This window comes from Microcebus murinus, chromosome 22 (assembly GCF_040939455.1).
Source record: "Microcebus murinus isolate Inina chromosome 22, M.murinus_Inina_mat1.0, whole genome shotgun sequence".
NCBI lineage: Eukaryota > Metazoa > Chordata > Mammalia > Primates > Cheirogaleidae > Microcebus > Microcebus murinus.
This window is the reverse complement of record NC_134125.1, coordinates 5,196,666-5,223,152: the sequence shown is the minus strand read 5'-3', so window position 1 is coordinate 5,223,152 and position 26,487 is coordinate 5,196,666. Positions and strand designations below refer to the sequence as shown.

General features: G+C 40.9%; 1 protein-coding gene across 5 annotated transcripts in view; it reads right to left on the bottom strand.

Annotated features, from left to right (window-relative positions):
• The window catches only part of SBNO1 (strawberry notch homolog 1), a 63,688-nt gene extending 37,569 nt beyond the window's left edge, over window positions 1–26,119 (bottom strand). Inside the window, exons 1-8 of one of the 5 annotated variants that reach the window (XM_075996488.1) lie at window positions 25,951–26,119; window positions 15,110–15,241; window positions 14,534–14,638; window positions 12,958–13,270; window positions 8,034–8,134; window positions 3,047–3,143; window positions 1,076–1,236; window positions 156–289 (exon numbers count right to left, since the gene is read on the bottom strand). In XM_075996488.1, the coding sequence (XP_075852603.1) occupies window positions 156–289; window positions 1,076–1,236; window positions 3,047–3,143; window positions 8,034–8,134; window positions 12,958–13,270; window positions 14,534–14,638; window positions 15,110–15,241 (1,043 nt within the window). In that variant the 5' untranslated portion in view covers window positions 25,951–26,119. The remainder of the gene's footprint in view (window positions 1–155; window positions 290–1,075; window positions 1,237–3,046; window positions 3,144–8,033; window positions 8,135–12,957; window positions 13,271–14,533; window positions 14,639–15,109; window positions 15,242–25,950) is intronic. The other 4 variants (XM_075996489.1, XM_075996490.1, XM_075996491.1 and 1 more) reach the window with 4 other exon arrangements.
• Between the last annotated feature and the right edge of the window lie 368 nt (window positions 26,120–26,487).

Sequence of the window (26,487 nt, the reverse complement as noted above, 5' to 3'; positions counted from 1 at the left end):
TAAATGCAAATTACATCATTCTATCAGAATTCAGGAATAAATAAGGCCACGTCTTGACATTTCAAAAAAATACAAGTATTCATGAAAACCCATTCCCACATGCAAAAGTAACTATTCACCCACAAAAACTTCCTCAGCCAGTCTTTAACACTTACCATAATGCTCTCTTTCTACTTAATAAATAATTTTCATAGATGATTCCTGCTATCGTCCTTCCTTTTCCTACACCAGCACCATCACCTATTAAGAAGCCAGCACGATCTCCATTAGGGAGGAAAGTCTCATGTTGCTGAAAAAGAAACAGCTAGTATTTAATCCTTCAGGTTATTTTGGTGATCAATATCTCATACACTGTTATAGAAATTTATTGACATTAACTCTATTTTATATGGATATTTTCTATGTATTTACTATATATTCTTTCCTGCTACTCTACCATGTACCATGTAACTAAAGTTTAAAAAATGGTGAGGATTCCTCCATATCCCTTTTAACACTTGCATAATCTAATACAAACTTTTAAATCACACATAAATACAGGGATAGTTGGCTATTTTGGTCATTAATTATTTTAAGGATACAGATTTTGACTGAATCATTTCAAGACAAGTAGTGTATAACTCTTAATTCACAACCTTTTAAAAGCCCATACAATACCCCAAAGTAAAGTAATAACACAGTTTATTCAATCACCCCTCAACAGTGTAGGTGCTCAAATCTTTTCCAACTAAGGGGGAGAAAGCTACAACTAATATCTATATATATCTTCTTATCTAACAGACCTATGGAATACATTCCTAGGTATGGAACTGCTAGGTCAAAGGATATGTGTGTTTTTTCATTTTAATAGATATTCCCAGTAAATTCCAAAAAGGTTATGACACTTGTCATTTCCACTGGAAATGCACTCTCCACATTCGTGCTATACCCTTTTATTTTTCTAACACATAAAACTTTTACAAAAATAACAGTTACAAGATTTTTATCAAGGAAAACTTACCTTTGGATTAGAACAATTATATAAACTAAGATAAAAAGTAAATATTACAGATAACTATAAAATACTATCGCTTACCTGGGCTGCATATGTAATTGCCTCAAGCTGTAATGCTGACAACCAGCCATTATCAATGGTTTCTTCAGAAATGGATGTTTTGTACCAAACATCAGGAGGAGTAACACTGGATAAAGAGCTAGTTTCCACTACAGCATCTGGGTGACGTAAGCCAATTTTTACTAAATAAAAATATAAAAATATTCCATTTTAATTATTCTGAGTAATAACGTTTCTAGTTTTAAGATACTGCAATTTTTTCCCATGATGGAGAAAACATAATATGTAACAATTCATTTGGAGCCTCTAATAAAAACTCACTGCTGGTAAAGTACTGTTTAAATTTGATTAAAATGATTTATCATCTACATATGGTTGAAATGGACTTGTTGACAAAAAGATCTACAAAAACACCATTGTAGTTAATAACACAAGATTCTCCAGTAGTAACAAGAACATAATCCTATATATTAAAAATTGTTAAGTTACTTCAATCATTTACCTTGATTCAATAAAACACATGTGCAATATAATTTTACTCTGAAAATATTTGAAAGGAAACTTTGGCTAAGAAAATAAACACCAACTAACTCCCCAAAATGTACAATGTGAACAGGTTAAAATGATGGAAGGTAAACTTTTTCTATATAGGGTCAGGTAATAAATGTTTCTGGCTTTGCAGGCCATCTCTTGTATAACTACTTCACATTGCTGTTGTAGTTATCAAAGCAGCCGTGCACAATAAATAAGCCAAAGGGGATGACTTTATTCTAATAAAACTTTATTGACCAAATCAGGCAGTGATCCAGATAGTTTGCTGACCTACATGGTCTCAAGGGCCATGGATAAACTCTTTTAATTCTTATGAAAAATCTATTATTTGGGGAGGAGGGAGAAGCAAAAGCTCAGATACTAACACCTAACACTCATTTTAAATCACTAGAAAAGCATGGGATCTTGGAGTCCGCCTGCAGTTGGTGAAAAGACAATTGTAGCTCAATTTAAAAAGTAGTATTAGTAGCTTTTTATAAAATCAAGAGTACATGAAAGACAAATTCCAGACATAGATTTATTTTCTGTTATTACCTCATATAATGAGAAAGTAAAAATGTTATACAAAAGCTAAAAACAATTTTCAACTTCACATATTGGCTACTAAAAAATGTATTATAGTTATTATACAAAAAACAGAAATGGTGTTAATGACAACCACTGATTTCAAATAGCACAAATTATTTTAAAGATTCCAACATTTTCATGATTTTAGACAAGCTGCAAAAAATATATAAAGCTAAGATACATATTTGTATCTACAAATTAGCTGATTTTATAATCACTATTCACACAAACAAAATTAACTTGAAACAAAATAAAACCCAAACTTTTTTTTTAGTTTTGCTTTTAAAAGACACCAACCTAAAACAAGGTTCTAAATTTGTATAGGAAAAAAAAAATGCAAAAAACCACAGTAAAACTTTTATGTAAATATTTTAAAAACAGATTACTTTTTTTTTTTTTGAGACAGAGTCTCGCTTTGTTGCCCAGGCTAGAGTGAGTGCCGTGGCATCAGCCTAGCTCACAGCAACCTCAAACTCCTGGGCTCAAGCGATCCTCCTGCCTCAGCCTCCCGAGTAGCTGGGACTACAGGCATGCGCCACCATGCCCGGCTAATTTTTATATATATATATCAGTTGGCCAATTAATTTCTTTCTATTTATAGTAGAGACGGGGTCTCGCTCTTGCTCAGGCTGGTTTTGAACTCCTGACCTTGAGCAATCCGCCCGCCTCGGCCTCCCAAGAGCTAGGATTACAGGCGTGAGCCACAGCGCCCGGCCTAAAAACAGATTACATTTTAAAACATTACAAAGCCCATACTTGTCAAGTCCTAAGGTACCCAACGATGACAGGTCCTAACAGCTAACAATGTGAGTTATTTAAGCTCAAGGGGAACCCTGAAGTTTTTCATTATTTTGACAAATCCCAAAGACATACGTTTTATTGGCATATACTCTGCATAGGTTTCTGCATGACCCATTTCTTCTTCATCTTCTTCCTCTGGCTCATCTTCCTCTTTTACAACAGGGACCTTCTGTAATACAGAAAGAGTATGGTCAATCCCAAATCCAGAGATCGGAGTCCAAACCAACACACAGAACTCTTCTGCAGGAACACCAACAACCTTCAATCTTGCAAACATGCTGTACCACTTCCATATTCCCTAAAACATGGGTCACATTTCATGGCTTCCCTGCTTCTCCAATGATGAGCACAGGCAATGATGACGTACTCTGCCCTTGATACCAAAATAGGTGACTACAGGGCTCCACTTCCTTCCAGCCACCATCGTCTCAAAACTACCTTCCCCACTTCAGTACTGCCCATCACCCTCCCTAATGCCCAGAACCCTCCCCACCCTCAATCGTGCCCTTCATTCCAGTTCCAGAAGTAGCAAGAGCAAGGTGGGGAGGGGGACTTGTTCTTTCTTGTCCTAGAAACAAAATGAACCCTAACAAAAGGTGGAGGAGCCCCAGTGCACACCCTCTATCATCATCAGCAGGACCTAAATTTCACACCCCACCTTTTCAGTTCCCTGTCATCTGTCTACTTCCCCTCATATCCTAAAACCAAAATCCCAGAAGACTGGAGTTTACTGATCTTCTGAAGTACAGAAAATTTCCTTCAGACTTTTGTGTCCTCACAGACACAAGAAACACACATATGCATTTGAAGCTCTTACTCAAGGGGAGAGGGAGGGCATGGGCAATATATGTAACCTTAACACTTGTACCCCCATAATACACTAAAATAAAATAAAAAAGAGAACACTCATATATAAGATGGCCACATAATTTACACTTAAAACCTTGGCATAGGTCAGGCGCGGTGGCTCACGCTTGTAATCCTAGCACTCTGGGAGGCCAAGGTGGGCAGATTGTTTGAGCTCTAGGAGTTCGAGTCCAGCCTGAGCAAGAGTGAGACCCCATCTCTACTAAAAATAGAAATTAATTGGCGAACTAAAAATATATATATAAAAATTAGCCAGGTATGGTGGCACATGCCTGTAGTCCCAGCTACCCGGGAGGCTGAGGCAGGAGGACTGCCTGAGTTCAGGAGTTGGAGGTTGCTATGAGCTAGGCTGACACTATGGCACTCTACCCCGGGCAAAAGTGAGACTCTGTCTCAAAAAAACAAAACAAAAAACCTTGGAATATATGAGAGTAAAACGAGGAGCTATTAATAATTACACCAAGAAGGCCAAGCATGGTGGCTCACAATTGTAATACCAGCACTTTGGCAGGCCAAAGCAGGATCACTTGAAGCCAAGAGTTCAAGACCAGCCTGGGCACACACAGCATAGCAAGCATCATCTCTACAACAATAAAAATTTTAAAATTAGCCAGGCATGGTTATGTGTGCCTGTAGCCCCCACTACTCAGCAGGCTGGTGTAGGAGGATCTTTTTTTTTTTTTTTTTGAGACAGAGTCTCACTTTGTTGCCCAGGCTAGCGTGAGTGCCATGGCATCAGACTAGTTCACAGCAATCTCAAACTTGTGGGTTCAAGCAATCCTCCTCCTGCCTCAGCCGAGTAGCTGGGACTACAGGAATGTGCCACCATGCCTGGCTAATTTTTTCTATATATATTAGTTGGTCAATTAATTTCTTGCTATTTATAGTAGAGACAGGGTCTCGCTCTTGCTCAGGCTGGTTTTGAACTCCTGACCTCGAGCAATCCCCCAGCCTCGGCCTCCCAGAGTACTTGGATTACAGGCATGAGCCACCACACCTGGCCTAGGAGGATCTCTTGAGCCCAAAAGTTCGAGGTTACAGCAAGCCAAAATGACTATGAAACTCAGTATACCAAGGAAGGAAAGAGGAAGAGAAGAAAAACCTAGTCACCCAGTCTAAACCTACAGGTTAAGGTAAGTTAAGGATAGGTTAAGATGGCATTAAAAGGTAAGGACACGCTTTCTTCTCTACCTCAGAGTCCACAGCAGAATATGCTGGCATACAGATGCTCAATGTGGAAAGGAAGAGAGGTGGGGCACAACCATCCAATCAACACTAACTCGTGGACTCTTCAGATAAAATCTACAAGACTTGAAATGTTCTCATAAATTATGCCAAAATGAAACCCAATTTCAGATATTAGAAACTAAATTGGACTGGCCAAAGAAACAGATCTGAATCCCAATTCTGCTGCTGTTTAATTATGCAGCCTTGAGGCCAGCCATTTAAATTCTGTGTCCTTTCTACCCCCACCTTCTCACCTTTTCCTCATCTATAAAATAGGAATGTATTGTATGCTAAAATAACCAATCTACTTTCTTCCTCCACTCTTTCTTCTTCTATCTAGATATTTTTTTAAAAATCATCAGGGGTATAAGTAGAGAGTAAACTGGTAATACTGAAAGATCACTGAAAAATCCAGGGACCAAACAAGTACATTTCTAAGCCAGGTGGATATGAAATGGCAACTGACATCAAGCTTAGGGTCAAGGATATACCTGCGGGTGAGGGAGACAATGATCCCTAGGATGCCAGCCCAACACACAGCGTGGATGCTCACTACTGAAAACCAGGCAAGTTTTACCTGGTGGGGAATGTGGGCCCAGCATTGCTACATACTCTTATTTTGCAAGAGAACTTGGAAATCAGGATTCATTAATTGATTGATTTTTTGAGACAGGGTCTCACTCTGTCACCTGGACAGCAGCATCACAGCGCACTGCAACCTCCAACTCCTGGGCTCAAGCTATCCTCCTGCCTCTTCCTCCCCAAAAGCTGGGACTACAGGTGCAAGTCACCATACCTGGCTAATTTTTTAATATTTTTTGTAGGAATGAGGGTCAGCTGAAGCTGGTTTTAAACTCCTAGCCTCAAGGGATCTGCCCCCCACTTTGGCCTCCCAAAGTGCTAGGTTTACAGGTGTGAGCCATCACATCTAGCCAGAATTAGGATTTTTATGTATCAGCAACAAATTCAAAATTCTTCAGAAAAGGCTGGGCGTGGTGGCTCACACCTGTAATCCTAGCACTCTTGGGAGGCCAGCGGATCGTTTTGAGCTCAGGAGTTCAGGACCAGTCTGAGCAAGAGCGAGACTCCATCTCTACTAAAACAATTATAAAGAAATTAGCTGGACAAATAAAAAATGTGTATATATATATATAAAAAATTAGCCCGGCATGGTGGCGCATGCCTATAGTCTCAGCTACTCGGGAGGCTGAGGCAGGTAGATCACTTGAGCCCAGCAGTTTGAGATTGCTGTGAGCTAGGCTGATGCCATGGCACTCTAGTCCAGGCAACAGAGTGAGACTGTCTAAAAACAAACAAACAAACAAAAAACATTATTCAAAATATTCTGGAGGCCGGGAGCGGTGGCTCACGCCTGTAATCCTAACACTCTGGGAGGTCTAAGTGGGCAGATTGCTTGAGGTCAGGAGTTTGAAACCAGCCTGAGCAAGAGCGAGACCCTGTCTCTACTAACAATAGAAACAAATTAATTGGCCAACTAATATATATAGAAAAAAAAAATTAGCCGGGCATGGTGGCACATGCCTGTAGTCCCAGCTACTTGGGAAGCTGAGGCAGGAGGATTGCTTGAGTCCAAGAGACTGAGGTTGCTGTGAGCTAGGCTGATGCCACGGCATTCATTCTAGCCTGGGCAACAAAGTGAAACTCTGTCTCAAGGAAAAAAAACTCTGGAGGCCAAACCTAACAACTAGTTTCGATCCACAGACTACCAATTTACAATCTCTGTTAGATGTTTCCTAACTGCTAGGCCAACATAGAACCTTTGGTATATTATGGGCCGGAAATGGGAACATAAGCAGTACATAAAAAGTTTCTGGAATAAAATGCATTCTTAGTTTCCAAAAATCAACTTCTAAGTACTGTTGGTACACAACACTAAGTTAACTGGGTACCGCCAGCTCTGGTTCTCCTGGTCCCTGTACAAAACCTCAAGTGCAGGCTGCTGTACTGTCTCCAATTCTACGTTCTGTCACAGTCCTAACCTTCCTTTGGTATTGTCATGTGCAGTCATCTGTCATTTCTCTTTTCCCTTCATACTTTTCCAATAATCTCTGCCTAGTTTAGCTCCTTTTTCCTTTCCTTTTAGATTAACTAACTTCCCAACCTGTCTCTCTTCCCTACACACACCATCCTGTATCACGAGTAGGTTCCCCAACTTACAGTGACTCCTCACTGACACCATGTCCAAAGTCCTTTAAACTCAACTCAGACGCTCCATACAGCCCAAATCTACCATTCTCATTTATTCCTGTGAGACAAGCATCCTGACTTACTGTCACCTAAGTACATAGTCACCACCACTTCCGTGTCTACTAATACTTTAACTCCCCTCCTAAAATGCCCTCTCAAAGTCTCTTCAGATGCAAAACCCAAGCATTACAATTTGGGCATCACACTGTACCTTTATATGCCCTTTATATTACTACTAAATCCAGGCAGTTGTCAGATTTTCCTGGAGGTAGAGTCATACGATATAATTCTTATAGGAACCCACCACACACAGTTACACACAGAGGTTACTAAGTAAATGTATAGAGTCAACTGATCTGAAACATACGGTATTTCCCAAATGTTAAAAAAATTATAAAATTACTCAAAACTATATCATTATATGATCTGACAGCTCATAATTAGCTACATATTCATGTTGAATGCTAAAATGAACAGTTATCAAATATTTTTGGTTCTTTTTTCTGATCAGGTGAGATTCACAATAAAAAGAAGTCAGCACCATGCGTAATACCACATCCTATGAAATCTGCAAGTTTTAACCATGTTTAGTATGTGTTAGCTTATTACAGTAAGGTTTAAGCTTATCCATTAATTTATATAACTGAGTAGCCCCCTTCCATCCAAAAAAAAAGTGTTGTGAGGACTGTTCTAGAGCACTTTTAATCAAGTGTACTCACATTCTACACCAAAATAGATACAACTATTGGAAACTCACCATGGTTGGGGAAAAACTCCTCATTTTCATGTCATTTATCCATATTCTCGCTACTTCTTTATTAGAAGACTCTTTTTTTATTGTACCATTGCTTACATCAGCTGAAAGGGGAAAAAAATCAATTTATATTTTTAAAGGAAATTGCAATTTCTTTTCCTATAGTTTAAAAATTATTTAAAGTTTACCCAATTCACAAACCAAAGAACATCAATCTGCCCATCACTAAATGAAATTAACCACAGGCATTAAAACATGGAAATAAGAATTAACTTTAGAGAGGTAGGGTGCAGAAATGAAATTTTTAAAAAATTAACTTTAGTAAGTCAAAAGAAAATGTGTGCATGGGAAATTTGAAAAGGATTTATCAGAAAAAACCTTAACCAGACTGTTTGATAGTTTAATATAAATACTAAGAGGCAGACCAAGCCCAGTGGCTCATGCCTATAATCCTAAAACTCTGGGAAGCCAAAGAGGATTGACTGAGCTCAGGAGTTCGAGATCAGCCTGAGCAAGAGCGAGACTCCATCTCTACAAAAAATGGAAAAGAAAAATTAGCTGGGAGTATGGTAGCACATGCCTGTACTTTCAGCTACTAAGGCAGGAAGATCGCTTCAGCTCAGGCATTTGAGGTTGCAGTGAACAATGACAATGACACTGCACTCTACCCGGTGCAACAGAGCAAGACTGTCTCAAAAACAAAAACAAAAAAACCACAAATACCAAGAGTCAGTATTACTTCTAGACACTTCGCTTGGCTCATTACAAAAAAAAAAAAAATAGGCCGGGCATGGTGGCTCACACCCGTAATCTTAGCACTCTGGGAGGAATTCAAGACCAGCCTGAGCAAGAACAAGACCCCATCTCTACTCAAAAAAAAAAACAGAAAGAAATCAGCTGGACAACTAAAATTATATATACACACACAAATTAGCCAGGCGTGGTAGTGCATGCCTGTAGTCCCAGCCACTCAGGACTCTGAGGCAGGAGGATCACTGGAGCCCAGGAGTTTGAGGTTCCTGTGAGCTAGACTGATGCCACGGTATTCTAGCCCCAGCAACTGAATAAGACTCGTCTCAAAAAAAAAAAATAATTACAGGCCAGGCGCGGTGGCTCACGCCTATAATCCTAGCACTCTGGGAGGCCCAGGCGGGCAGATTGCTTGAGATCAGGAGTTCGAAACCAGCCTGAGCAAGAGCGAGACCCCGTCTCTACTATAAATAAAAAGAGATTAATTGGCCAACTATATATATAGAAAAAATTAGCCGGGCATGGTGACGCATGCCTGTAGTCCCAGCTACTCGGGAGGCTGAGGCAGCAGGATTGCTTGAGCCAGGAGTTCGAGGTTGCTGTCAGCTAGGCTGATGCCACAGCACTCTAGCCAGGGCAACAAAGCGAGACTCTGTCTCAAAAAAAAAAAAAAAAGAAAGAAAAATAATTACATAAAATAAAATAATAATAATAAAAATAAAAATAAAGAAAGAAATAACCACCTGGTATTCTCATCAAACTGAAATCAATCTCACCTGATTTATTGGTACTTACAACTTTCAAGGCAAAATAATTATTTCAAGAAAAAAAAAAATCTGGGACCTCATTTTCCTCCTGCCCCCAGAATAAAGATCCAAACAATGGACCCTTTCTTCTTCTACAGTGGTGGTTTTCAAACTCTTTTTAAATATAGCAATAGAATCCTGGAATCGAAATATCAACCAGCAGGAATCGCTTAAATGAATTGGGCTTAGGGGACAGGAGTGTCATGTCCAGGACCCCTGTAACCAGACCTTAACCTCCAGTATCTTGGAAGTACTTCCAGTACCTGGAATTCTTCGGATGACAGTGTGAAAACCACTGTCCTTAAAAACAAGAGGTAACAGTGGAAGGACTGATTAGCATCTTACCTATTCTACCAAAAGATGAGTAGTTTGGAGCTATCACTCCAAAATGAGTGGGACTAGGCCGGGCGCGGTGGCTCACGCCTGTAATCCTAGCACTCTGGGAGGCCGAGGCGGGTGGATTGCTCGAGGTCAGGAGTTCAAAACCAGCCTGAGCAAGAGCGAGACCCCGTCTCTACTATAAATAGAAATAAATTAATTGGCCAACTAATATGTATAGAAAAAATTAGCTGGGCATGGTGGCACATGCCTGTAGTCCCAGCTACTCGGGAGGCTGAGGCAGAAGGATTGCTTGAGCCCAGGAGTTTGAGGTTGCTGTGAGCTAGGCTGACGCCACGGCACTCACTCTAGCCTGGGCAACAAAGCGAGACTCTGTCTCAAAAAAAAAAAAAAAAAGAGTGGGACTAATTAAAGTATTAACAAAATAAGGAAGCTAAAAAAGAGATGTTAAATTTGTTTGCGGGCATGATTTGTTTACTAACTGCGGAAGAGCCAGTGATCAATCAGTTCACAAAGATACAAGACTAGAACTCAAGTAAGAGATCAGAATCCAAAGAGAAACCCAAAGAGCCAAGGGCTCCAAATGGACAACACCCACACAGATGACAGAAGAGCAGGCAAAACTTTGTTCTCCAGTTTCATAATTTCAACGTTCTCTCCCTTCGGCAAAAAGACGATCCCCTTCTTCAACATAAACCTTTGCTTATCTTCAGCATTCATTTACAATGTTTCTTTTTCAGTCCTGGTCTAGTCTGACAAGAGTTTCTCGGGTGTCCATACAAGTAAAGTCTTGATTTACCACCTTTTATCTTTTAAAAATTACGACCTTGAATGTGGGAGAGTTTACTGGACTACATCTTACACAACCAAATCTACCCCACTTTGTTTTGCTCTCCAAACTCTTTCCTCACAACGGCACACATCCACTCCAGTTATGATGGCATATGCTTCTTTGAGGAGTGGAACACTCAGGAAGCCACCCATATAAAAGGGACAGGTTTCCTCATTCAATCCAAAGACCCTAACAAGAAGCATCTGCCACTATCTACTGATGGAGCCCCAAGTCCTGGAGGAGCCATTCCAGATGCTGCCTTGCACTTTAGTCAGGTCAGGGACACAGTCCTGCGCTCCATGGCAGAAAAAGGAAATCAATCCTAAGACAGTTAAAATGATTTTACAACTGGCATTTAGCTGCCAGATTGCAGTTTTAGTTCAGGACAATGACCCTGAGAGTAAAAAACTACAGTCATAAGGTCATAATGATATGGACCCAAACACAAAGATTAGGAGTATCTGAAAATTTTAATTTCATGTTACTGGAAACAAAGTTCTATATCATCCTACAAACATCTCCTGCCCATCTTTTTAGAATGCCCCTCGCTCTCTAGTTATAAAAACACAAGCACATTATAACTTCCAAGCAGTCCATTCTGTCACAAACTTACAAATTGTTTTGTGAAGCATTAAAAATTATTTCCCACAAATAGAAAAATAAAGAAGCTCTTTGAAAACAGAACTGTCTATTCAATATCCATCACCTCTGGTCGGGCGCGGTGGCTCAGGCCTGTAATCCTAGCACTCTGGGAGGCCGAGGTGGGTGGATTGCTCAAGGTCAGGAGCTCAAGACCAGCCTAAGCAAGAGCAAGACCCCGTCTCTACTATAAATAGAAAGAAATAAATTGGCTAACTAAATATATATATGCATATAAAAAAAATTAGCCAGGCATGGTGGTACATGCCTGTAGTCCCAGCTACTCTGGAGAACGAGGCAGGAGGACTGCTTGACCCCAGGAGTTTGAGGTTGCTGTGAGCTAAGCTGATGCCATGGCACTCCAGCCCGGGGAAACAGAAGTGAGATTCTGTCTCAAAAAAAAAAAAATATCCATCACCTCATCCCAAGAGCCTAATAGGATGGCTATGTATGTACTAGCATAAATCATCAGGAACATGCCTTATAGCTCATCCCCTTCATTCTAGCCTCCTGATCCCAAAACACAACAATCCCAATTAAACTGACCCCAAAACAAACAAAAACAAAAACATAACCAGTCCGGTGCTAAAACTGTAAAATACTGGTCAGCTCAGAGTATTTCAAGTCAGGGTTAGTTATCTCCAATAGTGCCCACCATGGTATTGTTACATAATAGGGACTCAAATACTCTGTAACTCAACTGAGAACGGAAGAAAAGAATCTTCCTAGAAGTTCACATTTTTCAGTTTCTAAAACTAAAACTACACTACTCAAGTTTCAAATAGCCAAAGTGAAAATAAAAAAGGACAGATTAATTCTATTTTACCCTTAAAAATTCCCTTACTACTAAACTGAATAAGAAGCTTCCTCTGATCACTCCATTGAAAACTGTATCCTCTTACTGCCCCACACCCCACCCTTCATTTCTCTCCAAAGCACTCATCCTTATCTGATGTAAAATCTACTTTTTCTTATTTTTGGAGCCCTGAGTAGAGTGCCATGGCAACATCTTAGCTCACAGCAACCTCAAACTCCTGGGCTCAAGGAATCCTCCTGCCTCAGCTTCCTGGGTAGCTGGGACTACAGGTGCATGCCACCATACCCGGCTAATTTTTTCTATATTTTGTAGGGATAGGGTCTCACTCTTGCTCAGGTTGATCTCGAATTCCTGAGCTCAAATGATCTGCCCGCCTAGGCCTCCAGAGTGCTAGGATTACAGGTGTAAGCCACCACTTGACCATAAGCACCAGATTTATTATAAAGGATTAATAAAAATGTTAACTGGTTTTTCATAGTATGTAAAACTGAGACAATCTCATGGTGGTAATACAGCTACCTGATAATCTGACAAACTTCATTTCAAAGCTAAACACTCTATCCAAGCACCTAAATAAATTTCTGTTTTTCTTTAACTGTGCAAATGCTGTAAGTGTACAAGTTAATGGAGGGAATACCTCTTTCATGCCTATTTCTTTTAAAACTCAAGAAAATCCTTTAAACAAACCACTTTGACACAGCTTATCAAGGTAGAAAAAGTTGATACTACTGAAAACAGACTTACTAGCTGCTGTGGCAACTGGCTGAGCAATATTGGCAGGTGGCTTCAGTTTCATGAGTTCATTAAGACTATTATTTTTGAGTAGATCCTTCAGTTGAACCTGGTCTTTTGAAGGTGCAGAGGTCATGGCATTTCGTACTGCTGGTGCTGAGACTGAAGGGCGTGTGTTTGCAGTGGTCTGGATAAACTTAGTTAAAGTGATAGTTTGCCTGTTGGTTGTTACAGGTGGTGTTTTAGTCATTACAATTGTAGATCCCAAGGTCGGAAGCTGGTTTATTTGATTCAGTACAAATGTTGTAGTAGACGGAGGCTGCTGCTGGAAAACAAAAGACATTACGCCACTGAAAAATGCTTTATTCTCTAAGGCCTACATTCATAAACACAGTGGGCCATTTAGAAATCTAAAATTGACTTTTACTCTTATCTATTGGCACCTCATTTCTAATTTAATTTGATTAGCTATAAACTACCAAGTTGAAAGGCACCACTTTGAGAAAAAGAAGGTATAGTAGCAGTGTAGCATTTTATATAACCACTGGGGACAACACGCATAAAATGGAACTATTCCAAGCAAACTGTGATGTATAGTAACCCTACATAATAAAAGGACTGGTAACTGAAAGAATTTCTAATGCCACAACTGCCCCAACCAGGTAGATGACCTTAAACCCCTGGAGGCCTGGGTTCTCTAAGACACATTTTCTGTTTTTAACATTCTGTGATTCTTGTTCAATGCTTTGTTTGCTGTCATACAGACCACACTAAAGTTTAGAATATAAAAAGACAAAAACAACCAAGCAGAGTTTTAAATTCTTATGTTCCACAAACAAACCCAGTCAGGTGTAATACAATTACTGGTGATAGCATGGGTGCTATGTTTGAACCTACGACAAAGTTACAGAACATTTTATTTTTCAATGGGGGATAAGGTGGGGAAAACTAGAAAAAAAAATGATATCAATTTGAAGATAACAGTGTCTGTGACTACAAGTAACATTAAGACATTTTTATAAATTTAAGTATATTTCTACTTTCTTTCCTTCTCAAACTATTTATTTCTCCATGACTCCTTTAATAAGAGTCTTCTAGATTACTTTTAACCAAAATTCTCAATAATTTATCACAAATAATCAAATTTTAGCCAGCTTGTCCAATAATTTTATCCCATTAGGCTTCAGTTAATTGCTCTACGTTGAATGTAAGCACAGAGGAACTTTATATTCAAAGCACAATTATAATTCCATAAAAATTATAAATACCAATGGACAAAAGCTGAAATAAATAAGCAAAAAAGGAAAGAGTAGTGGAATAATGTGCATTTAATCTTTACTTTATGAATTTTGTATCATTTGCAATAAATAAACTAAAAAAAGTTTTGTTTGTTCTAATTATCTTTTGATCAACATTAAGTACCAAAGGAGTGAAAGAAATGTTATATAAGGTAGGGGGTAAGGACAGGATATTGAGAAAGTGGCAAAAAGCAGAACTCAGGGGATAAATCTGTTTCACATTAATAGGTCATTTTCTTACTACAATCCTAAACTATTTTGCCAGTAACGCCAAATCTAAAAATTCTTACCCTCACATTTAACAGTGCTGGAGTAGGTACCGTCTCTGGCTCTTGTTTAACAGGAACTGTTGCTTCGGTCTCCAAACCTAGTTCTAATGCACTAAGTGGCACTGACTTGAGAGAAAACAACATCAACGAATTCCATTTTGAGAATAGAGTTGCATTTATTTTAGTGAAACAAAAAAGGTCAAGCCTTACACTCAAACTGAATGTGAAATCACAAAAACCAGATATAACAATCTTTGTAAACATAAATTCGCTACAAAACTAACATTAAAATCTTATTTTTGCTTTCAGAGAATGTATATAGTCAAACTACAGAATAATGTCCCTAAATAAATAACTATTAAGGAAAGTAAAGATACTCCCACACAAACTCTAAATAATTTATCTCTTACGTTTACTGTACACATATATAATAAAGCAGAAATTAATGTCTTGGTTTTCATTATGAATATTTTCCACTTCATAAATGAAAACAAATACTCAACATTCACATATATATTTAAAATTAAGGCTTAATAATATGTATTTCTATAAGTGGAAATTATAAATTAAGAAACATGGGCTTTGGAAAACTCTTACCTGCTGAACTGGAGGGGTAGGTGTTGGAGTTGCAAGCCCTGTATCGCCACCATCAATATCAAAGAGGTCATTCGGACTAATTCCACTTTCACTCAAAGCAGCAAGCAGTAAATCTTGCCCTGGTTCCACCATCTTTAGAATGAAATATTAAATATTAACATAAAAAACTTAAAGTGAAAATATTAACTCTCCTATAAATACATTATAAACAATCCAACATTTTCTACCAGACCCATTCATTCAGTATTTATAAAGAATCTGCTACCAGTCAGACAAAGAGGATAAAAGACAAATAATCTCTGATCCCAGGAAGCACACACTTAAATGGAAAGGACAAAGACATACATAAGTCACAAAAAGAATATATGTCTACAAAAGGCTATGGGAGGCTGGGCATGGTAGCTCACACCTGTAATCCTAGCACACTGGGAGGCCGAAGTTGGCAGATCGCTCAAGATCAGGAGTTCAAAACCAGCCTGAGCAAGAGCGAGACCCCCATCTCTACTATAAATGGAAAGAAATTAATCGGCCAACTAAAAATATATAGAAAAAATTAGCCAGGCAAAGTGGCGCAAGCCTGTAGTCCCAGCTACTCAGGAGGCTGAGGCAGGAGGATTGCTTGAGCCCAGGAGTCTGAGGTTGCTGTGAGCTAGGCTGACGCCAATGCACTCCAGCCCGGGCAACAGAGTGAGACTTTGTCTCAAAAAAGAAAAAGAAGAAGAAGAAGAGATGAGGAAGATACTGCCCAAGAAGAAGAGATGAGGAAGATACTGCCCACAGTCTCCTACACCGTGCTAGAGAGTTCACTTAATTCTGTGTGTAACAGGGGTCACAAAAGGGTTTTCAGATGGAGGACTGCTTGACATAGATTTGTGACTCAGGAAAGTTCACTCACACAGAAGTGTGGAAGCAATCTGAGAGGGGGCAAAATAAGACCAGAAACAGGAAGACATCTCAGGAAACTGCTATGGCAGACCAGGAGAGATGATGTGTTATCATCACAGGGAGTGGAGAGAAAGAAGGGGGGTGGAATGTAATATCTTTGGGAATGAGAATCCACTGGGCCTTAGTTTAAATAAAAACTCAGAATATAAAGCACACCAGAGAAAAAGCAGTTGATGGAGCTGATGGATAATTAGAGTTATGCCAAGAGAAAATTAAAAATAAAAGTTGAGCCCAAGCTACCTGAAGGATGGGTTACATGGAGCTGGGGGAGGCCTCTAGATAACCTAAGAGCAAACAAGAGTTCAGGTCTTCCTAAGTATAATCTTGGGAGCCAGACCAAAGTAATCTACCACCAAAATGGATTTTTACTCAATGTTTTATAGGGAGGAAAAAAAATTAACAGAGCTTTCTCAATTTTAACTTCTCTCATTAACTGCTCTGAAATAATCAATTTATATATACATACTTATGAGAACTCTGACTATACTTGTTTATCTCAGATAACTAATTTTACATTATATAAATAATATACTATTAATAGTTTTCCGCTCATCCATTTGTTCTCAGACTGTGTGATAAAATGAAATGTGTTTCATGATGTCCTACAAAAACAGTGTTACCCAAGAGCACCATGACCATGACTTCTAACATATAAGAACTACTTTAGATGAAAGACACTAACAGAGAAATTCTCTATGTCCATGTCACATATGTTTGTGCATCATTTAGACAAAAGTTCTAATGGAAACATGAATGAGTTTAAGGTGGAGACCACAGATACACATAATGAAACTGAGGGCTACACTCAGTTTAACACTGTTTAAAAGGATGACAGGAATGAGAGATAACTCAAAGATTTCTCCAAAATCTTTCAGAGAAAGGAGAAGTCTAAGGAAGAAAAAATTTTGAGCAGGGAGGAAGAGAAGGAAACAAGCCTGACACAGTGTTAGGCTCTTCATAAATATTACCATTGTAAGCCCACAACAACCCTGAGTGAAAGAGGCAATACAGTTTTAGAGCTTAAACTGAGGATTAGAAATTACCTACCCAAGTTCTCCCAGACAGGGAGCGGTAGAAGATAAGATAGAAACTAGACTGGGGTAGGGAACCTGCAGCCTTTGGCCTTCTAGATCCTTAAATGCAGCTTTTCGATTGAATCCAAATTTTACAGAGCAAATCTTTTAAATAAAAGGATCTAGGCCTGACCCAGTGGCTCACACCTGTAATCCTAGCACTCTGGGAGGCTGAGGCGGGCAGATCACTCAAGGTCAGGAGTCCAAAACCAGCAGGAGCAAGAGCGAGACCCTGTCTCTATTAAAAATAGAAAGAAATTAGCACACAACTAAAAATATATATAGAGAAAAAATTAGCCGGGTATGGTGGCTCATGCCTGTAGTCCCAGCTACTCGGGAGACTGAGGCAGAAAGGATCACTTGAGCCCAGGAATTTGAGGTTGCTGTGGGACAGGCTGACGCCATGGCACTCTAGCCTGGGCAACAGAGTGAGACTCTGTCTCAAAAAAAAAAAAAAAAGGATCTAGAAGGCCGCAGGTTCCCTGCCCCTCAACTAGATAGTTTAAACTCCAAAAGTCCATGGTTTCTCTTTCCAGTGAGTAAGAGTGATGTCGGTAACCTACAAAGTTTCACTACTTTATTTCAGAATAAATGCCAGACTGAGGTAAAAATTGGAAGAAGGATAAAGTCTTAGAAAATAATGTGCAGGAACTGGACAACATAGGTAACAAATAGGAAAAATGTCCTAATATAGAGTTATGATAAAGTTAACCAATTTTCTAAACACAGACATACTTGACCATACTTCACAAACTATTCTAGTACATAGCAGAAATAAGTACCTAGAGCCCTAAATCAATGCTTTAAAAACATTTTCAATCCATAATATACTTCATTAGGACCCACAATCTATGGGGAATACAGGGTCTTGACCCACCCACTGTGGCTAATCTTGATCCAGATTAATAGAATTATGGAGACTATCAAAATGTCATCCTTTAAAGGTAAATACTGGAAACGATTTATGTACATTTGAAACAAAGGTATATTGTTTCAAACCAGTGATTTTTAAAGACGACAGAGCTCTCACAAGCCAAGAGATTCATTAATACATCAGATACACAACAAGCCCTGTGTAATTACACTCAAAAGTACACAAAGGCCGTTAATTAATAAAACGCAAATTCATTGAAAAACGTTACTGAATTCACAAGAGCTTTTTGAAGTATGTTTTCTTAACAATGAGTATTAAAAGTACAAAAATATCATCATGGAAGGAAGAAATTTTAGGGAGAAACTTTTGATGTTTATATAAGAAAAAAATGGCAAAAGTTGCAAGTAACACTATCAGTGACCAGCTCAGAATTCACTCCTAGGAATCACAATTTGATTTAGTCATTTAAAAATGTATACATATAACCAAATATGCTGTACACCATAGACAATTTTTACTTGTCAATTAAAATAACAATTTGAGACCCTCTGATATGAATAATGTCTCAGGACATTGTCTAGGACCCTCTGACCTAGTAACGTCTGTAACAGACATTGTCTTTAACAAGCTATTAATGAAAGAGCTTTTAATCTCTTATACAACTTATACAGAAACAGAATACTAGGGATCTTTTCTCTCTCAGCCAATTGGACACAAATTCTCTCTACTTGATCTTTTTTGCACAGTGAAGGAGGGAAGGGAATGGACGCAGAACACCTATCTCATTCTCTAACTCCATTAGGCAAAACTTTTTTTTAGAGGCAAAACTCTTAATATTTAATATTTCTATTCTGAAACTATTACAGACACACAGAATTTCGGTGCTCAAGCTGAGAGAGCCCTTATAAAGTAATATTAGCCAATCTCGTCCTCCTCCTCCTCATTTTACAAATAAGTAAGACTTATTCCTGGGAGAAAAAACAACATTTTCACTGTGAATCCACAAACTTCAATATAAATGCCAAATACTATTAGGTATAAGAAAACTGTGTTAGTGTCTACAAAGGAGTTCATAGACCTGAATTGACATTTACTGTGTAGCAATCTAACAAACCCAAAAGTTACTAACCGTTACGAAGGCTTCTATCTCAAACAATGGAGAACAAAAAGTTCAATTTTTATCGCAAACACATTTGAAAATACCACCTATTTCAAAATAGCACATCTATGAAAACTTCTGATGAATAAGAAACAAAGACACAGTAATAGAGAGAAACTAAGAGCTATCCTCAGCAGGAAGAGAATACTGAGAAACAATAGCCAACCAGAAGAATAAAAGGATACAGTTCCTATTGATAATACCAACACTGAAACTTATCAACAGGGACAAGGTTCCTCTTGCTGAGAGCTAAAGAGTATCTTTATAGCTCTGAGCACATACAAGGGATATCTGCAATAGCAGTAACCTATCACAGTGGTTGAGACTACTAGGTCAGACAATACCAGGGTTCAAATACTGCTACATTACCTACTAATAGTATAATATGGTCAAGTAATAACCTCTCTTAGTTTCCTCATCTGAAAATGGGAATAAAAATAGAATTTGCCTCATAGGATTGCTGTTGAGTAAATGTTCACTACTAGCTATTAACTATCATTTTGATAAATATTAGTATTTCACCCAAAAAAAGATGCTTTCTTCCATATCACTGACTTAACACTTTATTTCCCAGACTACAAACTCTTGTTAGCAGCCATTCAATAGCAAACTTCCATATTAGTTCTATAAAATACCAGTTCCCTTTTTATTAAGTTGGAAGTGTCACACATCCTATTTGTCCAGTCAATCAATTATGTCTAGGCAAGGCACGGTGGCTCACACCTGTAATCCTAGCACTCTGAAAGGCCGAGGCTGGCGGATTGCTCGAGGTCAGGAGTTCGAAATCAGCTTGAGCAAGAGCAAGACCATGTCTCTACTATAAATAGAAAGAAATCAATTGGCCAACTAATATATATAGAAAAAATTAGCCCGGCATGGTGGTACATGCCTGTAGTCCCAGTTATTCGGGAGGCTGAGGCAGCAGGATCACTTGAGCCCAGGAGATTGAGGTTGCTGTGAGCTAGGCTGACGCCACGGCACTCACTCTAGCCTGGGCAACAAAGCGAGACTGTGTCTCAGGAAAATAAAAAATAAAAAAAATCAATTATGTCTAAAGGAAACTGGTAGCCTTTTTTTTTTTTTTTAATCAGAGTCTCTCTCTTTGTTGCCCAGGCTAGAGTGCGGTGGTGTCAGCCTAGCTCACAGCAACCTCAAACTCCTGGGCTCAAGCGATCCTCCTGCCTCAGCCTCCCCAGTAGCTGGGACTACAGGCATGCGCCACCATGCCCAGCTAATTTTTTCTACATATATTAGTTGGCCAATTGATTTCTTTCTATTTATAGTAGAGACAGGTCTCGCTCTTGCTCAGGCTAGTTTCGAACTCCTGACCTCGAGCAATCTGCCCACTTCGGCCTCCCAAGAGTGCTAGGATTTACAGGCGTGAGCCACCCCGCCTGGCTTAGCCTTTTTTTAATTTTTTTTAATTTTTTGTGAGACAGTGTCTCACTGTTGCCTGGGTTAGAGTGCAGTGGCAACACCATAGCTCACTGCAACCTCAAACTCCTGGGCTCAAGCTCCTACCTAAGCCTCCCGAGTAGCTGGGACTACAGTGTACGTGCGTATCACCATGCCCAGCTAATTTTTCCATTTTTTGTAGAGACCAGGTCTTGCTCTTGTTCAGGCTGGTCTGGAACTCCTGGCCTCAAGCAATCCTTCTGCCTCAGCTTCCCAAAGTGCTGGGTAGAATTTGAAGGATAATAATCCACTTAGAATTTAACTGATACATAGTCCATCAACAAGTGTCTACTGTATGGAGGTTCCTTAAGAACATCACTAGGAAGAGAAGGTGGTTACAGTGAAGTTAGTTTAAAACTATTTCCTTTAACTAAAAGGTTAGAATCTGTATTTTTCAACACCTACCCTGGCATCATTGCTCAGTAAAGTGTCCCTCCATTGCAAAATCTGTGGCAAGAATTTTTTTTTTTTGAGAGAGTCTCGCTTTGTTGCCCAAGCTAGATTGAGTGCCATGGCATCAGCCTAGCTCACAGCACCCTCAAACTCCTAGGCTCAAGCAATCCATCTGCCTCAGCCTCCTGAGTAGCTGGGACTACAGGCATGCACCACCATGCCCAGCTGATTTTTTCTATATATTTTTAGTTGGCCAATTAATTTCTTTCTATTTATAGTAGAGACATGGTCTCGCTCTTGCTCAGGCTGGTTTCAAACTCCTGACCTTGAGCGATCCGCCCGCCTGGGCCTCCCAGAGTGCTAGGATTACAGGTGTGAGCCACCCCGCCCAGCCAGCAAGAATATATTTACGAAGTGTCCCGGCGGCGGTAGCTCACACCTGTAATCCTAGCACTCAGGGAGACCAAGGCGGGGCGGATTGCTCAAGGTCAGGAGTTCAAAACCAGCCTGAGCAAGAGCAAGACCCCGTCTCTACTAAAAATAGAAATTAGCTGGACAACTAAAAATATATAGAAAAAATTAGCCGGGCATGGTGGCACATGCCTGTAGTCCCAGCTACTTGGGAGGCTGAGGCAGTAGGATTGCGTGAGCCCAGGAGTTTGAGCTTGCTGTAAGCTAGGCTGATGCTGTGGCACTCTAGCCTGGGCAACAAAGTGAGACTCTGCCTCAAAAAAATAAATAAAAATTAAAAAATATATATATTCACAAAGGAATGTGTAAATTATATACAAAGTTTCAAAAATGCCTTATAAAAGAAGCACAGGAAAGAATGGGGGAGGAATGAAAACAATTTTCTTGATTATCACCACCTCAAATTCAGATCACTAGTTTCTTGGTACTTACTATAGATTTAATATCCCTTATTGGAAATGCTTGGGACCACAAGGGCTGCAAATTTTTTGGATCATAGAATATCTGCATTTACTTAATGAGTTATCTTGGACAGAGGACTCAAGTCTAAACACAAAACTCATTTATGTATCATTATACACATTATACGCATAGCCTAAGCCCTAAAGGTAACCTGGGATGGGGGAGTAACTGATAGGGTCTTACTCTGTTGCCTGGGCTAGAGAACAGTAACATCGTCATACCTCACTGCAACCTCAAACTCCTGGGCTCAAGTGATCCTTTTGCCTCAGCTCTTGAGTAGCTGACACTATAGGCCCATGCTACCACACTTGGTTAATTTTTCTATTTCTTGTGGAAATGGGGTCTCACTATGTTGTTCAGGCTAGTCTCAAACTTCTGGGCCTCAAGAGATCCTTCCACTTCAGCCTCCCAAACTGCTAGGACTACAGGCATGAGCTATCATGCCCCACTCTAAAGGTAATTTTATATAATATTTTTAATAATTTTGTGACTGAAAGTTTTGACTGCATTTTCACTGTGCCCCATCATGAGGGCAGGTGTAGAACTTCCTACTTGTGGCATCATGTCAGCAATCAGCTTCAGATTTTGGAGCATTTCAAATTTTACAGATTAAAGATGTTCAATTTGTATATGGGTGGGTTTTTTCTCTTTTGACTCTTAGGACAATCCCTTATTCCCTCGTCACAGACAAAAAACTAAGGTTTAGAAACATGAAATATAACAATGTAAAACAAAGTAACCTTAGGCCAGGCGTGGTGGCTCACGCAGTAATCCTAGCACTCTGGGAGGCCAAGGTGGGTGGATCACTCAAGGTCAGGAGTTGGAAGCCAGCCTAAGCAAGAGTGAGACCCCATCTCTACTAAAAATAAAAAGAAATTAATTGGTCAACTAAAAATACATAGAAAAAATTTGCCAGGCATGGTGGCGCATGCCTGTAGTCCCAGCTACTCAGGAGGCTGAGGCAGGAGGATTGCCTGAGGCCAGCAGTTTGAGGTTGCTGTGAGCTAGGCTGAAGCCGGGGCACTCTAGCCTGGGCGGGGCACTCTAGCCTGGGCGACAGAGTGAGACTCTGTCTTAAAAAAAAAAAAACCCAAAAAACAAAGTAACCTTGGAGCAGAATTACAAACTCAGGAGATCTGACATCAATCTCCTCCAAGATTCTGTACTCTCAACTCTATATCACTATTTTTCATACTACTGGTCTTAGTAGGATATCAAATCACTTTAGTGTATAGGGCTGCCGGGCGTAGTGGCTCAAGCCTGTAATACTAGCACTCTGGGAGGCTGAGGCAGGCGGATCGCTCAAGGTCAGGATTTCTGAGACCAGCCTAAGCAAGAGTGAGACCCCATCTCTACTAAAAATAGAAAGAAATGAATTGGCCAACTAAAATATATAGAAAAATTAGCCAGGCATGTTGGCGCATGCCTGTAGTCCCAACTACTCAGGAGGCTAAGGCAGTAAGACTGCTTGAGCCCAAGAATTTGAGGTTGTTGTGAGCTATGATGACATCACAGCAATCTAGCCTGGACAGCAGAGCAAGATTCTGACTCAAAAAAAATAAAAAATTAGTGTATAATGACAAGCATTTTTTAATATTTCAGTAAAAAGAAAATTAGTGAACACCAAGAATAAACATTATTTTGTGAAATTTCTTGGTTATACCCATATCTACGTACTAGGTTGCAATGTAAAACACTTCTTACTGTGGGATGCAATAAAATAAAATCATTTGAAAATCATTGCTCCAATCTACATACTGCCGCCAAAGAAATAAATAAGTTAATTTGATGAGTTTTGTACCATATCTTACTCATAAAATAGCTTCTGCTCTTCAAAAGCCTATCCTTTCCATTTACAGAAAATTTCAGTGGCATCTCAAAGTTGTCCTTAACACTTGCTGAATTCAAGCCACATCAAAGTAGATCTGTCAATTAGCATATAAAAACAAAGACAATAACAAAAACTTTAGTATTACATCAGTGTAGTTATTAACTGGCTATTTAATGTGAAAGCAATTCCTCACAAAAGCATCTTTATGCCAACTTTAGGCAGGCAAACCATGGGAACCCACAGCGCATAGGGGAAAGTTAGATTACCTGTTAAGGCCTGACCTGCGTGTTCTCTACCTCCACAGGAAGCAAGTCTAAAATCAAAGCTCAATTTAGATGAAAACACCAAAACATATCTGTAGTCAAAGTCTTTGAGGCAAATTACTTTTAAAAAGCATGAAAAGAATCTCCATGCTGCCCATTTTTGAATAATTTCAGGAAAGCCCCTAAAACATAAAATTACCAGACACATAACAGCATTCAATGAATGAGTAAATAGTAAGCCACACAGTCTCTCCTTTTTAACATTTATCCAGAAGCCAAAGTAAAATTTTATTCATAATTCTAAAACAAACTGTATAGAACAAAGTTAGATTAGGAGACAAAAAGCAAAGCCAGAGGGAAAAAAATAAGGATGTCTTCTCCAATCACAAAAAATTTAAACATCTTTAAAAGATGAAAATAAAACGTTTCTTTGCTTGCAAAATTAATGTCCCACTCAAGTCACCAATAGAAAATTCTGCAATTCATCCCAGAAATTCTGTATAAACTACCTTTTGTGCAGCGATGATGGCTTTCCCCACTGCTTATGAAAATCAATTCTGATTGCTGGAAAATAGAACCCTCTGAACTGTTAGGTGGTACAGCTGCCTGCAAGTGTTAAGTTGATTCACGCCAGGGCATCACGGTTTGACAGCTCTCTAGACCCTCCTGGCTGACTCTTCAGAAGCCCTACTCCATCTCTAATTCTGGTGGTCTGGAGAATTTCAAACATTTAACTCAACATAAACTGCTAATAATCAACTTTCAAAGGTCAAAGGGGACCAGTTTTTAACCTTCCCTCAACACGTGTTCAGTACAAACTTCCGGGTGCAGCTACAATTGGCTGCGCAATTCAATGGATAAAAACGTTGCTTTATTTGACTCTCATTTTCTTGCCCGTTCTTTTCCCACGTTTCTCAACCACCGACTCCCCAAAACAAAAGCCTCCCACAGCAAACGGAGCACGCACATAAAAAAAGCTTCTCCGTGCAAGAATCAAGTTAGTGGTCCGCAAACATTAACCAAACACAAGCACAAAGCCGGGTCGGAAAGGGGAGGAGCTGGATGCCAGGGTCAGGAAAGAAACAATCACAAGCGTTCAGGAACATCCAGATCTCCACAGCGGTTCAACCGACCCCAAACCACTTTTGGGAAACCACCAGCCTACGCTGCTTTGGGGAACTTTAGATGCTCGTTATGCCAAACACTCTGAAAGTAGGCAAATTCCCAACCGCCGTTCCCCTTCATCTATGCATCCTCAGGGTCTGGGAGGTGAGCTAGCTCACTTGAGGCAAAACTAAGCTAGCCACCGGCAGAAACATGAGGGTAGCCCCCACGTGCCCCACGCACCTTCCCCCACCGCCCTAAGAGCGAGGTACCCAGAAGACCGCCAGTGTGGGCTACGGATTTAGGAAGGACAATCTCGTCGCCTCCCCCCACCCCTCCGCCCCAAACCCAGAGCACTGCTGGGGCAGGAGGAAAGACTTGGGAAGGGTCTGGACCTCACTTTCCCTGAGGGTCCGGGACCTCACAGCCCCCGGGTCGGACGTGGGAAGCAAACCGGGCGACCCAAGTGGAGCCGGCGAAAGCAGACTCCACCTCCCCGGTCCAAGGAAGGGTGCCTCCGGCCCGGGACAGCGGGGCACCGGGGGCCCTAGAACCCCACGCGCGGCGACCGCAGGGCCCGGCGCTGACGGGCGGGGAAAGCGGCTGCAGCGGGGCCGCCGCCGGGACCATACCCCTGAGGGCCCCGGAATGCGCGGCTGCGGGGGGCGGCGAGCGCGGAGGGAGGCCCCACGCCGGGGTGAGGTGGCTGCCCCCCCAGCCCGGCCCCACACGGCCCCCCGAGGAGGGTGGGAGTGGGAGGCTGTCCGAGAGGGGGAGTGTGGAAGGAAAAAGGGCTCCGAGAAGGACTTACTTTCCCTGCGGGACTCGACGCCAGCACAGCTTCTCCCGGGCGGTAAGAGCTCGAAGGACCAGAGGGACTGGAGCGGAGGCGGCGGCGGCGGTGGCGGCGGCAGCAGCGGCGTCCGGCTCTGCCTAGCTCCCCGCCGCCATCTTGACGCCCCTCCCCCAGTCCCCCGCCCGCCGGGAGGGGCGGGAGGAGGGGCGACGGCTGAGGCGCCGCGCGCACGCAGCGCGCGCCGCGCGCCCCCACGTGACTTCCTCCCTCCCCCACCCGGCTCCCCCGCGCCCCTCTCTGCCCCGCCTCCCTCCTAGGTGAAGGAAGACGATCCCCCCCCCCATTTTGACCGCCTCCTGCCTTCGCCGCCAAAAACGGACTCTCCCGGCTCCCGCCGGCCCGGTACCAGTGGTTGGATCCAAGGGAATTCCGGAACCCAAACGGTCCATTACCGCGGCTCTGGGGTGGGCGAGGGGTGAGGGGGCCGGGTTTCCGAGAAGGGGGAGGGGGGACGGCGAAGGCCGCCTAGGAGTCACGTGTCTAATGTTTCCG